At 40.7% G+C, this 17,064-nt stretch overlaps 1 protein-coding gene and 1 long non-coding RNA gene across 2 annotated transcripts in view; one reads left to right on the top strand and one right to left on the bottom strand.

Annotated features, from left to right (window-relative positions):
* Positions 1-17,042, top strand: part of LOC147174170 (uncharacterized) — a 33,991-nt gene extending 16,949 nt beyond the window's left edge. The window contains exons 2-7 of the mRNA XM_086076331.1: positions 514-1,448; positions 6,646-6,697; positions 6,930-7,053; positions 8,396-8,538; positions 13,117-13,353; positions 15,728-17,042. Coding sequence (XP_085932457.1) covers positions 514-1,448; positions 6,646-6,697; positions 6,930-7,053; positions 8,396-8,538; positions 13,117-13,353; positions 15,728-16,426 — 2,190 coding nt within the window. The 3' untranslated portion in view covers positions 16,427-17,042. The remainder of the gene's footprint in view (positions 1-513; positions 1,449-6,645; positions 6,698-6,929; positions 7,054-8,395; positions 8,539-13,116; positions 13,354-15,727) is intronic.
* Positions 2,700-15,051, bottom strand: LOC147174171 (uncharacterized). Its single transcript, XR_015094859.1, has 4 exons — positions 14,837-15,051; positions 13,263-13,361; positions 3,288-3,451; positions 2,700-2,905 (listed from the first exon to the last, which is right to left on the bottom strand). It is a non-coding gene; the product is annotated as an uncharacterized LOC147174171 (long non-coding RNA).
* Positions 17,043-17,064: the final 22 nt, after the last annotated feature.

Below are 17,064 nucleotides of genomic sequence, written 5' to 3' on the forward strand. Positions count from 1 at the left end.
TCATTGTAGTAGCTGCTCCTGTTTTCAATTTAAAAAAATAAAAAGTTGTTTGTTTTAAAGTGCTCTATATAGAGTTGAGTTGAGTGATGGGCGTCAGCGTCCTAACTGCATGATTTGCAATGCCAAGTTGCACAATTCTAGTCTAGCACAATGAGCTATCTAGCAAAACTTAAGCAACATGGAAGATGGGGAATGCAAGAACACTTTCTGAAATCAAAGTGAAGTCAGGTTTGATAAAAAAAGAAGAAGCTAAGCTACCTGTTTGTTTTGTTCACCAGTAAACCCTCTATCTGTCTCGAATTGGAAATAAATCATATTTTTCAATAAAGAAGGGTTCGGTGACTGTGCAGAGGAAACTGATGGGTTTCAGTGCCTCCAACAAAGTTAAGAACCACTTATCTAAAGTTTTAACTTAAGTTAGCACATTATTGACCACATTGCTTAAAATGTTGTTCCAAGTTGCTAACGGCACCTCAGAACTAGCCAAGTTTTGACTCTCCATTTATTTTGCAGGTCTACTTTGACTGTGGCGCCAAGGTGGATGTGACGGATGCACAAGGACTGATACTCTCCCCCGGCTTCCCTTACAACTACTCTTCTGGGACCCACTGCGTTTGGCAGTTCTTTGTACCTGTGGATTATCAGCTTATCCTTGAGATATTTGACTTTGACGTGTTTGAAAGTCATGAGTCTTCTGCACAGTACTCGCCCATTTCTAGTTATGAGGAGGATGGAGAAGATGAGTCGACTTATGCCCCTAACAGTTTGGCATTGGATGAGCCTTCATCAGAAGATGTTGTGCATCAGGTCGTTCAGAGGAATGCCCCAAAAGTCCAGGAGTCCTCTCAAGACAGTGGGGTGGATGAACAGTCAACAAAAATGTCAAACTCGGCCAAGAGATCTATAGATCTCTCCTCTGGCCTTACATCGCCGCCTACAGCTTCTCTTCTTCTTCCTGGACCCGTGTTGGATACAGAAAAGGCTATCAACATGGCCTCCTCTTCCCGCCTTAGGGTAGACCTCAACCCCAGTTCCATCCCAAGCATGACCACGGCAACTGCAGTTACTTTGCCAAAATCCACAGACATTCCACCTGTCAGCCCTGAAACGCAGCAGTCAGGCCTTGACGCCTGCCCCCATGATGTTCTCTACATCTCAGATCTTATCACCTTTTCCTCACGGTTCTGTGGGTCAAACCGACCTCCTAGCAGCCAGTTGGTGTTTGGCTCGAGTCAGGAGATGGTGGAGGTCATCATGGAGCTCATCACAACCACTCACTGGGGCCGGGGCTTTGCCCTCCTCTTCCACTACAACAATCTGACCAAACCAGGCGGCGAACGGCGAAGCTTTGCTTCCACATCTGCCAAGGTCGACTCTCTTCTGGCTGCTGTGAGTGGAGCTGCCTTCTTCGCTTTGATACTCGCCAGTGTTCTCTGCGTCATATTCAGGTAATTTCTCTCCACTTACTTTCTAGGGAAGCACATTTAGAACAGTCACATTTGATACTTATGTCACTATCACACACCTCTCCACTCACATACACTCACACAGAACTGCAAAAATGTCCAAACACTGCCCACTGTCATTCGCATACAATGCACACACGCCATGCACACCAACTGCTTGCCTCACGGTAGAAAATTGGACTGGTAGTAATACTCAAAGGTATATATTTAGAATGGCACTTTGAGTTAAGGGATGGTAATGTGTTTCACTTTCTGCCGGCCATGCTAATTGTAAAACGTTGATGAAGTGTTATCCAAAGCATTTTCTTGAGTAGCACACACAGCAGCAGCCTGTGACCTCCCTTCATAAATGAATGTGAAGCACAGTACTAGACTTGCACATGTGCACGTCCTCTGTCTTTGAAGTGATGCGTTGTTCATCGTTTCACAGGGGTGATACCATGTTTTGAAAACTGTAGCAAAACTACTAAAAACTAGGGTTGGGTATTGATTCTAATTTCCCCGAATCGATTCGATTTCGATTCACAAGAGTTCAGTTCGATTAAATTCAATTTTTTTCCGATTTGATTCACTTCACTTCAATCCGATATCGATTCCAAAATATCAAGGACATGACATAAAAACTTCACATATATTAAATTTCAAATACAATTTTGCGGAGGCTGTAACTGGTTAAACAATTTTGTTTATTAATGATAGTAAAACGTGTTATAATCACTTACGTGTTACACAAACATTGACATCAGCAAGGATGAGATGAAAATATTTTCAGAATTCTAATTAAATAATTGTAAAAAAAAACAAAAAAAACATCGGAATTGTCTTAAAGTGCAATAAGTCTGGTTTTTCACAAATGTAATAAATACTTTTAAATTCATGTTAACAGTAAATTTCAAGAAAACAGTAAGATACAAAAAAAGATTTGGCCTTAATTTTTTTTCTTTTCTTATGAATTTATGGGGAAAAGAGATATTACAATAATTGATTCATGGTTTTATGAATCGATATCAGGCTCGAAAAGAATAATTTATTTGATATTGATTATTCAATTTTTTTAAACCTCAAAACTACCCGTACTCAAAACTACTTTTACCCATTCTTTTTTTTATGTGTAAAATCAGTCTTCTTGAACATAGATGATAAAGAATTATTTTAATACAGACAAGAAGACAACCCCCCCCCCCACAGCCCCCCCCCCCCCCCACCCAAGAAGTGTTTACTCCGGTTTCCTCTCACATTCTAAAAACATGCATTTCAAGTCATATTTCCTTCTCAATGTAAAACCTTCTTCTCTTAAATTGACATTCTAAGTTGTCCATGGGTGTGATTGTGTGTGTGAATTGTTGTTCGTCACTATGTGCCCTGCGATTGGCTGCCGAACAGTTCAGGATGTAGCCTGCCTGAAGACATCTGGGATAGGCTCCAGCACGCCCGCGACCCTAGTCAGGATAAGCAATTGGATGGATAGATATGTGTTATCATCTGGATTTTGTTCCACTGAAAGTTTAGAGTAAAATACCACACTGAATAATTGGTTGACAGTAGATGCATTTGGTGCAATCGAAAAATATATCGGGGGTACATTTTAGCCATCCATTTTCAGAAGAAGATAACCTCACAAATTTACAGAACTGCTTTTAAATCCCAAAGGTTGTAGCGGCACTTCACATTATAAGTGTAAACGCCCTAGTACGATACTATAGGTGCATATTTCCAACTTAGTTTCTTGCTTTGTTTCTTTCTACAGTATTTTTTTTTTAAACAAGTCATATCTTTTTCTTCCATGACTGAAAATGGGCTGGTCTAACAGTAAATCCTCACCCGAGCACAAATTTGTTATGTTGACTCAGCTGGAAGTCCCAGTTTGTGATGTGGTGACCTTTGATGATTAGTTCAGTTTGGCAGCAACTGTGCGGCTCCCTTGATGTCAAGCATTCTCACCATAGTCGGTGGGGCGTTCAAGGTACAGCACCTGGCCTCAATTCCTGCACACGAAAACAGAAGAAAGTGAATGGGCGGGGAGGTGGGGTGAAAAAGGCACAATGAGGAGAAAACATTGAGTTTGGTGCAAGTATTGTCGTACAGTCAAGGGGTATAATTTACTAGCTTGTCCATCGCAGGAGACAATAAACAAACTCTGGGAGTTTGGTGGTTTGTAATACTATCTGTTCCAACAAGATGGCTGTTTGGCCCACCTGAGCCAAAGCCTGGACGGCATTGTGGACGGAGTTATGTTAGCATCTTGAAAACAACTTATACCGCATGTGTGCATATTGGGACATGATTTAACCCTATAACCCCAAACGTATCATATTAAAAAAGACATTTTGAGCCTTCTATTTCATGAGTATAATGCCCCCCCCCCCCCCCCCCCCCACACACACACACATTTGAATCCTGACGTATATGATCTGACACATGCATTGCATTGAAAATCCATTAGAGGGCAATATCACCCAGCTGATGGCTTTTCCAACGACCTTGCAAGATCGCCCCAATTGAGTAACAAGTTATTAGTAACGCGTTACTATAACTTAGTTACTTTTTTTTTTTTTACAATAACTAATACTCTTACATTACTTTTTCAAATAGTCAGTAACTCAGTTACAGTTATAAGATGGTGCGTTAGTCAGTTACTTGATAAATTATTTAATTTAATCATTTCATTGTGCGACACTTGTGAGGATAAGCGGTTTAGAATCAAATAATGAATGGATGACTGCTGTGTACTGTACTACTTCCTGTTTACAATCGATTGCCGCTGCCATACTAACAAAGAAGACGCATTGTGGGCGGGTATCAGATTCGACAGTCATTGAGAGTCGAGGCAAGCGCAAAACGAGTTTTTCGACATAGAAATATGCTCATTATTTTTACTTTAGTTGAGCATAAAGGAACAGCGTAATATTCTTTCTATTTTAAGTAACTAAAGAATAGTAATGCGTTACTTTTTTTGTTTAAGTAATCATTAGAGTAATGGGGTTACTTTTAAAATGAAGTAACTGTAACTAGTTACTATTTTTTTATTAGTAGTAGTATTAATAGTCGGAAATGTTTTTGTCAGATTTTTGGAAATACTAATATGTTTGATATGTCTATTATATTTTGACAGTTATAAATGTACGAATTGAAAGCATTGTAACCGGCTGTATCAAATATGACACAAAACAAAAGTCATATGTGGAAGTTTATTTTCAAAAAAGAAAAAAAACGTTTGTTCACAAGGACCAATAAATACTCTATTTACAAAGAATTCGAATTTTCTATTTTATAATTTTTTATGGTTCAGGCTTTATAGGGCTAAATGAATAAGATCCCAAATAGCGGGCGAACTTTAACAAATTGTGAGGTTGTTGGCAACAAGGAAAAAGTTGTGCAAACCTCAGTATTTAAAAAAAGCTCAGATGGGATTCACCATGGAACATTTGGATGTCACGTTTGAAATGATGGAATTGGAAGTTACAGAAGATAAATTCTGATCATTTTGGAAAAGGCAGCAACAACATAAAAGCCACGTGTTTTTTTCATTTAACACATCTCGATTACCTGGCAATATTGTTGCGTAAGATTGTGTTTAAAACTAGGGACAGCATACTCGACAAGCTGCTCTAGGAGAAGCCAGCACCAATTGTCAGCGTGTGCTGAAATGACCCTTACGCACAGATATCTAAAGTTGAAAGAAAGGTGATGGCATGACTCCTTCATGTGATTAGTTCCAAGTCAGCCCTTAGATCAGGGATCACCAACATGGTGTCCTCCCTCGGGCACAGTTTCACTCCTAAGGACCACATGAGTAGCCTGCGGTGTTGTTTTAAAAATAGCTTACCAGAAATAGAACATTGTAATTTCCTAGGAATAAAGTCTTGCATATTGATGTTTATCTGTTTCCTATCTTGTGAAATCATCCTTTAACTATTGTGAGAAATCATAAACATGGCCAGTGTCTTCACTTATCAGCTTGCACATTTGTTTGCATGCCCGTTCAACTTCACACCCGTTTATGAGCATGCAAACCTTTAGTAAATTAAGGCCGTAGTGTTTAATGTGTCATGTAACCCCACCTCAGGTTTAAACTCTTTATGACAAGGAAATTGAAAGCACGTGTTCAATAACATGAAACCACAATTAACAATAACAACCCAAGCTACTTGAAAGCCAGGAAATGCATGATCATGAAACCTTAAGCCCATGAGCAGCCTCTGTGGCGGCTTTTTCCTCTTGAGGTGTTCCTTATTATTTTAAATGACTTCCCACAAATCACTAGAACGTGATGAGAGAGGCGAGGTCGTGCATGTTGCATGAAAGCAGTGCTGCTGAGATTAACTCCCAAGGTCCCCTCTGGTAAGAAAACAGCCAAAGGTGGGAGAGAGTCGCAGCAGGCGCTCCCCTCAGTTGGCCGGTGTTTGCTAATGGGCTCATTCAGCTGTAAGAGCAATTTTTAATAAGTGGGTACTTGTTCAAATATTTCAGCATGCTTCATTGGCTCATTTGGAGCTAAGAAAGGGATGGAAACACAACGGAAAACGGCTGAATAGATGAGCAGTTATGTTGACAAAGTTATTGAGAGTACCACAGTACGTTAGTAGGTTGGACATAGATGTCACCTCATACTGTACGTGTAATAAGGAATTGTACAACTTAAAGTCATCCCCATAAAAAAAAAAAAAAAAGTTCTATGCAGCACCACTAGTCTAAATATGGTATTCTGGTTAATATTGCATTAGTGGAATATGAGTTAAGCAGTAAAATCCAGCCATTTTTAATCCATCTCAGTGGGCGGCCATTTTGCCACTTGCTGTCGACTGAAGATGACATCACAGTTGCGCAGGTCTCAGGTAACAACCAATCACAACGCAGCTTCAGAAAACAGGTGCGTTGTGATTGGTCGTTGCCTGAGCCCTGAGCAACTGTGATGTCATCTTCAGTCGACAGCAAGTGGCAAAAATGGCCGCCCCCTGTGATGGATAAAAACGGCTGGATTTTGCTTCATAACTCATATTCCACAAGCGTAGTATTAAACAGAATGGCATATGTTTAGACTAGTGAGGTCACATTTAACATCCTTGTGAAGAAATGTTGAAGGTCAGCTTCCACTTTAAACACTATTGTGGTAGTGTATGGGATGTCATTACTGTTTTCCTCACTGGAAACCCTTGAATGAAAATGCTTTTATTTACAGACCCAAACTGTGTCTAAAAAGAGAGAGCTCCTGCGCATCCACCAGCACTGAGGTACAGACACAACTCTACACTTTTACATGTTTCTGTTTCCTTTCTTTACCAAGGTCTGTTGAACTCAACCACAACAATACCAAATATGGCTAACAGAAAACTAAGTGGAGTCATACAAATAGTTGCCACATTTTATTATTATGTTGTGTTGAGCAGCAACTCGTCACATAAAATAAAGCACTTCTGCGGTCAGGTTTTGGTCTTAAACTCGACTTGTGGTGTTGTGCTGTAGGTGCCAGTGGCCGTACAGAGCACTCGGGCGGAGGTAAGTGAGCTGCAACCCATTGCTGAGAGTCAGACCAACCAGGAAGTCATCAGAGATCAGGAAAACGACAAGTACAGCCCACCGCGCAAAGGTGAGAATTAAGACCCAGCATGATTGACATATTTGACCCAATTAAAAATACTAGAAAATGTCTGAATGACACATTTCAATCAATTCTGCGTTTGAAAATGACGGTTTGCGTAATCTCCTAAAAATATTCACAGAGGTAAGGGAGTATCAATGGAACATCTCAAAATTAATCACACTTCGGAGTAGGGAAACCTCAAAAACATGCAGGACTCAGGCCCTCAAGGACCAGATCTTGACACATGTGCTTTAGGGAATCAAACTCAGACTTTGTGGTTAGTGTTACATTTGTGCAGCTCTGAGGTTTGGACTTCCGACTCCGACATTCCAAAAACATGCAAGTTAAGCTAATTGAAGACCAAATTGTCCATAGGTGTGAGGCCTTGTCCACACGGTCTATATGATAAGTTGAGTGAATAAGAAGTGCAGTTCAGTAACTGAGTGATATGTAAGAAGTGGTGAATCACATTTGTTTGTATTCTACATTTTAGGTTTTCTTACTGATTTACTGTGTAGTGTATAATGTATATTTACTATATGTTTACACCACACCTATGTGTGTGGTCTCAATGCTATCATCTTGGCAGAAAAGAAACTCATAACTCATCTTCAAAGTAGAGCTGGTTGTTTCAGAGATGCTCTTCTGCAATCTCTGAGTTTTTCAATACTTTTCTAGTCATTCTTACTTTACCACCACAGCCAGATTCACTCAATTCTGTGTCAAATGTTGAGAGGGTTTTGTTTGAATTCTCAATCGATCAGACATTTCCAAAGCATTCAAACCAGCGACCTTAGCATTTTCAAAGACACCTAAATCACATTATTTCTTCTTTGTGATTGCTTGGTTTGAACTTGAGATGTCAGTCTTGGCCTTATCTATTCTCCAGTCTGTACCTGAATGCACCTCTGAACTAATGTACTATAGCCGATTAGTGTTTTTCACAGCAGATGCTTCTCAATTACTTTTTTTTTTTTAATATATAAAATTGTTACAGACTGAGTCACAATGAAGTGTATTTTGCATATGCAATTTCATTGTATTAAAAGCACTTCTTTAGAGCCGTAGTGGGCCTTTTGCAGGAAAAATCAATACACATTTCAATAATAAGGGACTCAGGCTGAGAGATTTGTTGGATAACCCACAAAGCAAGCAGGGGGCTCCGATCACGGTGTTCGGACAAAAATGCAGAGCTCATAAAACAGTTAACAAATTCAAGGTGGCCTACAGTGTAAGCTGTATCTTTAAACCGTGACACCATGTTAATGAAATCTTCATACGAATATACATTCTTCACATTCAGAAGAGGTATGATATTTGTACATATTTGTTTTTACTCTTTCCCCAGTGAGTGCTAGTGGTGACACCTCCCAGAATACAGAATTGGACCTTTCCTCCAGTGGTTTGGCAGAGCTTGATTTTGGTCCAGATGAGGTGTTCATCATATCTTCTGCCCCAAGCCCAAATCGGCCATCCTTCTCCCCACACACAGTGAGTCCTGCTTTCTTGGCACTATAGCTACAAGACAGCGACCATGTAAGACATAGCATGAAGACAACTGATATTATCTCAATTCTGACCAAACTAATTGATTGTTTATTTGCATATATGGTGTGCAGGGAACACTTAAACCACATATCACATAACTTGATGAAATGAATATCCATCCATCTTCTACTACTGCCGACTGTGTTTAGGGTCACGGCACAGGTGAGCTGGAACCTATCCCAAGTGACTTTGGGCCAGAGCCAGAGTACACCCTGGACCAGTTCCCAGTCAATGGGTATACATAGATAAAACATCATTAACGCTGATATTGACATCTATTTCAATTTGTACACTCTAAAAACAGTTAGGTCAAAAATATCCCAACTATGGACCGATCCTCTACTTGTGTCTATTTGACCCAACTTTGAGTCAAGAAATGGGTGTTTTAGTGTAAAACAACTCATAAATATGGGTCAGATCCTCTACATGGGTTAATTTGACCCAGCTTTGGGTCAAAAATTGGATCATTTTGTAGAAAACATCTCAGAAAGTTGGGTCAGATCGTCTACTTGGGCCAATTTGACCCAACTTTCTGTGTTATGTGATATGTGGTTTAAGTGTTCCCTGCACACCATATATGCAAATAAACAATCAATTAGTTTGGTCAGAATTGAGATAATATCAGTTGTTTTGCAAAGAAAGAAAAAGGTAAGTTTGTATAAAACAACTCAGAAAATTGGGTCAGATCCTCTACTTGGGTTAATTTGACCCAGCTTTGGGTCAAAATGTTGGGTCATTTTGTATAAAACAACCCAGAAAGTTGGGTCAGATCGTGTACTTGGGTCAATTTTACCCAACGTTCTGGGTTGTTTTGCAAAGAAAAAAAAGAGGTAAGTTTGTATAAAACAACCCAGAAAATTGGGTCAAATTGACCCATAAAGTGGGTCAATTTTTGATCCGTAATTGAGTTACTTTTGTCCCAGCTGTTTTTAGAGTGTATTTATTTACAGTACTGTATGTAATACTACATGTTGTGGAAAGTGGGAGTAAGCCAAGAGTACATAGAGAAAAAAATACATAAAAGTATGTGGAGAAAAACATGCAACTCCACACAGAAAGGTCTGAGGTGAGATTGGAACCCTGAACCTTGCTAACCACATAAATCCACATCGCTACAGATATATAGCATACATATAAATATCACAGGTGAAACTCTCTATCGACTGCACTGTAGTTGGCAACACGAGCCATCATCGCATTCCGATTCGCTGCGGATTAAGGACGTAGGCTTTCGTTCAAACTAATGTTGATGGCAAACGATAGGTCTTCATGGCGCAGTATTGACCTAATGCGTGTATTAAGGCTGAAAATAAAAATAAATAAACCTCTGCAGTCCTCAATGGGAACACACTGTCATTAAAGTGGTTTAAGCTACAGCATTTTCTTCCTTGCTTGCTTTTGTGTTCTCCTGGAATAAGCGTTGGCATAAACAGTTCTGGCAGCTTTTCTGCAGCCTGGGCTAATGGAGTATTATCTACAAGCCAGATTCCCAGCGCCAATTGTGTGTGCGTGTGTTTGTGTGTGCGTGTATTGCATGCATGCTTTGGCACACAGTGTGTGGTCTGCCTGTGTGTGTCCTCCATGCAGACGCCCCTGTATGCACTATAATAATGTTGCACTGGTTGTCGACGGCGGTGACCAAATGAACTTTCTGTCCTTTTCATCAACCCAAGCATTCATGTATGAGACCATGTTGCATTTTAACGACGTAATCCATCCATTACTCACAATTCAACAGTGATCTTCCATGTCTTACCCCTTTCCCTCCCATATTGTGGGATTTCTCACACCACTCTCGTCTGAGACTGATTTGTCACCTTGCGTATCGAACCTAAAAGTACTCATTGTATTCGAGTTGCTTTGGTGACCAGAGGAACACTTTATTTAAACCCCAGCTAATTCTTGTCTAGACAAAGCTAGCTGTTAGTGACTCTGTGTGAAGGATTATTCTGGACTTGTTCTCCCACTGATGGGTGCAACCCCTAAAACCTTCGCCCTCCCCGGAATAATAGCAGCTGACCGATCAGGAAGGATAATGTAGCATGCACACGTCCAGCCTGTCAATCGTAATTAGCCTCCGAAAAGGAAGCTCAAATAATTGAAAAGACATTTCAGCAAGATTCAAAACCATTTCCACAGCAAACCGGTAAGATTATATCACCTGTCTACTGAATTATATACATCGTATTCACGGCGCTAAATTATTACACAGCTGAATCTCAGCCTTGTTTTCCAATGATGAGAACGCTGTCCCATAGTATTGCACCATCACCAACATAAGATGTTATTCTATCCACGCAGTCTTCCGGGTAAACATATTTAAACTGTAGTTCATGAAAATTAATACCATGGTGAGCTTTGTGGTTGGCACGTATGCCTCACATTCAAAAGGTTGGGATCGTATCTGTGTGGAGTGCCCATTTACAGTTTATATACATAGGCGCCATCTTGAGTATGTCAACACCACAACCACATCACTTGTGGCAAAGTGAAGTCATTTGTGACCATGCCTCGTTCACTCGCTCCTTGGAGATGTATCACCAAGACAGAACTCATTGGATTAACACCAAACCATTGCCTTTGAATGTATTATGCCATTCGGACTCAATTTTAGAGAATTATTTGCCCAAATTTGGTCAATACAATTACTAGATCCAATATGGCGCATCCGCTGAAATATCGCTTCAGACGGGCCACATGGTCCAACGGGTGTCTGTAGCAGAAATGAAAAGGGGAGAAAGGAACAGAAAATCGATCTTCATTTGAAATGTCCAGTGGGTGTATGGCTCCCGTGGTTACTTTTATGAAACAGGTTTAAATGGCTCTTAAGTTGCTGACCCCAATGTAATATGCCCCTCCTCACTTGCTGTATTGCGGTTGTGCTAGGGACAGTCTCAATGTGTAATGTACCAAAACTAAACACCACCTCATGCCCGGAAACTGAAATCAATCACCTTCAACATTTGTTGACATCCCTACTTATGCGCACATCAACCTCTGAAAAATAGAAAAAACAATTATTCCCTCAATATTACCAATTTGGTAGCTTTCCATAGAAGTGCTCATGACAAAAGCTTATGTCACTTAATGAGGAAAACACGTCATCCATAAAATACATAATATTGGCGTGATTGTTATATTTTTGGGGGTGATGGTGCGCACAAGTAGAGATGTCCACATACATTTTGAGGACGAGTGATTGCCGTTTTCAACTTGCCTTCTCAAAATTTTGCTTCATTTATTGTTTTTATCTTATTTCATAAGCATTCCATACAGTTCAGTAGTTCACCGTACAATTTCATGCAGGGAGATAGCGGCATACTGTCACATACGTTGTGTTGCGTGAAGTTATGTCAAATATTTATAAATGAAGAAAGCTATCTAGTTTTATACTCGAGTAATTTGTGTTTTGCCATTCACGGTCTGTGTTTCCAAAGGGGTCACCATTGAGAGTGACATCACTTGTAGTCTGTCCCTGAAGTCGGGGTCCTTTTTTTTTTCAGACTTCGCAGCTGGAATTTCCTTGTTCAATGGGGCATTCCCGTACACACTTCCGACTTCCGATCATCCTCGAATGCAGCATTAGACTCAAGCACAAGCATTTTGTTGGGCGTCATGGCCCCCTATGGGCCGGCCAGGAACTTATAGAGACTGGTGACCTGTTTCGAGTGCCAACGCAAGATCTTTGGCGCATCGAGAGATTATAGCTTGCCTTGAAATGACTCTACGTTTATACAAACACATCATGTGAATCATGTAAGACTGATTTTAAATGTGGATTTCCCGAACAGCACAGTCCAAAGCCCCTTCTGTTCATTTGACAGTTTTTAATAGTCTTAATAAATAATGAATGAGTCTGTGCGCTAAACATACTCAGTTGGCCGGCTTTTTGACCAAGCATGCCAAGTGAGCCAGAGCCAGTACACTTCCTTCTCAATAATCCATTCATTTAATATACAAAACAGTCTGTGGGGAGAATTGAAGGTGTAAGGAGGAAGTGGGTCAGTCAGTTCAGTGACGCCTGAATTGGCAATTGCTACACGGTTTCACATAAGATCAATGCAGTCACTGCTTTCTGATCTTCATGTCCAACCTCGCTACCAGAGATGCGTGCTTGCTTCAATAACAAGTCTCTCGCACAGTGCAGGTCATTGACCATTGTATCTGCAGCTGAGTGCTTGAGCATAATGCCACCACCAGTATTTGCGCTATTTGCGTTCAGTGGTTATCTCACTCATAATTAGTTTATCACCCCCGGGTTGGTTAAGGTCTTGTGTTATGATGCCTACGCAAGTGCTGAAAGGTAGCAAATATCCCACTTGGATCTTACAAGTTCAGCCTCAAATAGAAAAAAAAACCCTCTGTTTTAAACTCAATACTGTAAATCTACTCACTATTGATATTTTAAAAACTGGGTACTAAGAAGTACAATTTTTATACCATATGCTGTCATAGGCTACTACTATTGCTCATTGTCGCGACAGGTGTTTAAATTGTTGACATGACATTTTGTTTTCTTAGCAAAGGGAGCGCTTCCTGAGGCACAGTGACACTGGTCCCAGCCCTGTTGGCGACTGGCCCCCACCCGACTCGACCCCCTCACCTTCCGGTGCCACTAGTGATGGAAGCGGCAGCTGTGCCCGACCAAGAGCGTGGAGCGTACGCACCTTCCAGGAATTCCTCCCTCCACTGCCGCAGCTCCATAAGAAGTGGTGCAGCTGGAACTCGACCAGTCCCTTCACCAAGCTCGTAGACAACGTCAGTACCTGCCAGAACCATTGCTGTGATTTCACATAAAGATTGATACAGACTTTGTCACTACTCAAAATGGGTTGAAAATCTTGGGTAGACCAATTGATTGGGCTACATATTGGTTGACATTTGGCTAGCTAGGGTATCCAGATTTTCATAATTAAAAACTGGGACACTACTATTTAGCCGAAGATAAAAATATACAATGCATTCTCACTAGGAACTACTTAGAACCAATTTAATTGCTTTTCAATTTGGCGACTGGTGACTCCAAGCACAAAGACGAAATCCCCCATTATTAAACAGTCAAATGCACTTAATAGTTTTGAAAAAGGTGCATTTTAAAACTAAGCTGTATGTACGTGCAGTTGGAGTGGACGCTATCTGGCTCGTTAATGTGATTTGAAACATGTCATTTGACACCTCTGTTATTAGAGTGTACGTTTACTAGTAAAATGTATGAACATTTATCTACTAACCTCGCAAAAAATTATCGCTGCAAATCCGTGAATACTTTGTGGGCTGCCAGTCCTTTCTGTTGATTGCTGCTATCAATCGACGTCTTTTGTCTTCATTAGTAGGTACGCAATAAAAAAGCAATATTTGGTTTACTCCTTTGTCTGTCTGTACAGCTGACCGCACAGCAACCTATGACCATTTTTATAAGATAATCAATTAGATAATTGTGCTCCAGTAGGCGGAGTGGTATAAGCAGTGACGTCAGTGAGAAGGGTCTGTAGCTCGGTCCTCGAGGGCCGGAGTCCTGCAGGTTTTTGGATATTTCCCTTCTCCAGCACACCTGAATCTCATCAGCAAGCTCTGCATAAGCCTGATAATGATCATGTTCATTGGGAACAGCTGCGTTGGAACAGGAAACCAAGTTTACCTTGCGCCAGTCCTGCATTGTTACATTGGAAATATACTGCCAGAAAAGCTCAGCTTGAGTTGAGTCTGACCTGAGATCAGAGCATTAGGCTAGTAGTAGTAGGATTACATTTCCCATGATTCTTGGACACGGAAGCAGAAAGTGGTTTTATTTCCGGCAGAGATGGGGAAACTAGGTTTGGCTTTAGCCACAGGTGCTTCTCGTAATTATTTTATTAGCCATTTCAAAATTTAGTCTCAGTTTTTTAGTCCATGCAGTTTCAATCACGCTTGTTTTTATCATAGTTAGTCAACTTCATCCCATTTTTATTTAGTCCATTTGAGTCAACTATAATTCTAGCATTTTAGTCTTTATTTTAGTCCAAGAAAACATAGTTTTATTCTATTTTATTCTAGTTTTAGTCAGGACAATAATCACAATCAGCAGATAATGTTGAACATTTCGGGTCTAAAACTATTTCACGTAAAATTTCCTCATCTTTTTGATGAAAAATTATTTCACACACAATTACAGTATAGCAACAAGTGGCTATTATGGCTCCATGCTACGAGCTAGTAGCCGTTGGGCTAATGTTATGTTATAACTATAATTAACTTTTTTTACCTTTCACCGCGAATCCACCTCCTGTCTATCCCATGTGTTTATGCATGTTGTACTCGCCAGTCGCTAGCTGCAGATTTGAAAGTGGGTGTGTCACATGACACCTTGACAGATTAGCAGAGACAAGATTTTACAAAATCATATACTTTTTGCCTCGTATTTGTTCATGAACTAAAATGTCAATAGATTTTAGTCCAGTTTTTATTAAGTGAAGTACATTTTGGTCTTCATTATTCAACGAAAATAAATACTGATTAATTAATGAGGGTTTACTCTAGTCTAGTCTAGTTTTAGTCCGGTGAAAAATGTGTGTTGCAAAAATTATTTTTGTTTTCGTTGACAAAATTAACACTTCTCGTAATGACCTCGTTTACCTGCCGGTTGAGTACAAGCACTTGTATAGCTTTAAAGCCAAACAACGTTTTTACCCTCTGTACCCGGATTTCCCATCTCTGATTTCTGGTATGATGAAAACACGCCTGTTAGTGATTTTAGAGATCTATTTAGATTAGTCGCTAATACACTATGACAGCTTTATGATTGACATATGCATGGTCCAAACAATTGTCCCAAAAAAATGGGACAAAACAATGGAGCTGGCAAAATCCTCCCGGACTTGGGACACAAAGCTCTAAACGAGACTCGATCTCGGTCAAACAGGATATCTGGATGTCTGGTCACGCTACATTTGTCAATTGTTGGTTAATTGAATAGTGGGCCTTTCTACTGTTGAAGCGTAGATCCAAAAAGTAGTTCAGTCGAACTGTTCATGTAAAGCCTGATCTAGTTTGTCCTCCCACTTTGGCACGCTTCACAGTTTTTCACACTTACATACTGAACTGCTTATGGAAAGTAAAATATCCTGTAATGTTGAATTGTCCCTTTTCATTCCAGGCTGCGGCCAGTTTGGGGTCTGGCAACAGGAAGGTTTTCTCAGATGTTCACCTCGCGTCCAAGCCCGACGCAAGCACCATGTCCGACTCTTCCATCAGCAACGCTTCCTATCCGCTTGCTCAGGCCGCCCACAGGCAGCGGCGTCTGAACTCGGGCAGCAACCTGCGGCGCTCCCGCTTCACGGGGCCTTGCTTTGGTCTGCTCTCCGGGACGGCAGACCCTACCAAGGCCACCGTTCTTAATCACACCCAGAGCTCCCAACCGGAGCCCAACTCCGTCTCTTCTCCCTCCAGCCAGTGTGCAATCGAGAGCAACCAGGCAACAAAGAGGCGTGATTTCCCAGGCGAGGGTGATCACATGAATGTGCCTGTGTTCGCCATCTCAGAGGAAGAGGACCGGCAGCCTCTGGTTTCAGCTGAGCACCTGGGCCAAACCACCGGCACCACCGTCCAGAATGGACTGGTTCGGGGAACATTTAACAGCAAAAGACCTTCCGGCGTCACCTCCAGCATCAGCCCACCGAATCAGAGGGTCAGACTGGAGTGGAGGCCATTGGGGAGTCCGGTGTCTGGTGGTCTTTGTCCATTCCCTCTCAGTACACCCACCAGCACCACGACTGAGTCAAATCAGCCCATCAATGACTGCCAGTTGCCACACAGCCAGCCTGCTGTGTTGTGCAGTGTGACCAACCACGTGTGACCAGGAAGATGCTGAAAAGACTGGTGGGGCAGTGAAGCATTCCTGAACTATCGTTAGTGCCCTTATGTTTGACTTATAACCGACTTAAATGGAAGAAATCAAGTTTTGCCAATTGATTGCTACTCCGGAATATATTATTATTTTTCTGAATGCTGCTCAAAACATGCTGAGGTCCTAATTGTTGCCTTTTAAAAATGTTTGTGACAAAGAACAACCTATTTCTCAACACCCCAACTTTTAGGAGCATCTTAAAACCTGATTTGTGAATCTGACGCATTTTGGTGAATTATTTTTCCAAACATTGCACTTCAATGGCTTTCAATAACTCAGTGTGGATTTTGTGAAAAATGTTGTAGAAATTTTAGCCTTTCTTTCCTGATACTTGTTTCCCAAAAGTGTTGCACAGAGTATAGGGCATACATTTATTGCTTGCAAACATACAGTGTATACTTTTACTGGATTATAAAAGGGAAATCAAAATACTGTAAAATATATACTAATGTACATCAATAGATGAATCTAGTGGAAAAACAAATAGCAATCACAATAGTATTTATAAAATGAGTTGACATGAATTAATGTGAATTTTTAATAAAGGATGTCATCCACATGTGGAGTACTTGTGATGTCACATTTCA

Source organism: Leptonotus elevatus, chromosome 5, assembly GCF_054856555.1.
Source record: "Leptonotus elevatus isolate MCC_2025b chromosome 5, RoL_Lele_1.0, whole genome shotgun sequence".
NCBI lineage: Eukaryota > Metazoa > Chordata > Actinopteri > Syngnathiformes > Syngnathidae > Leptonotus > Leptonotus elevatus.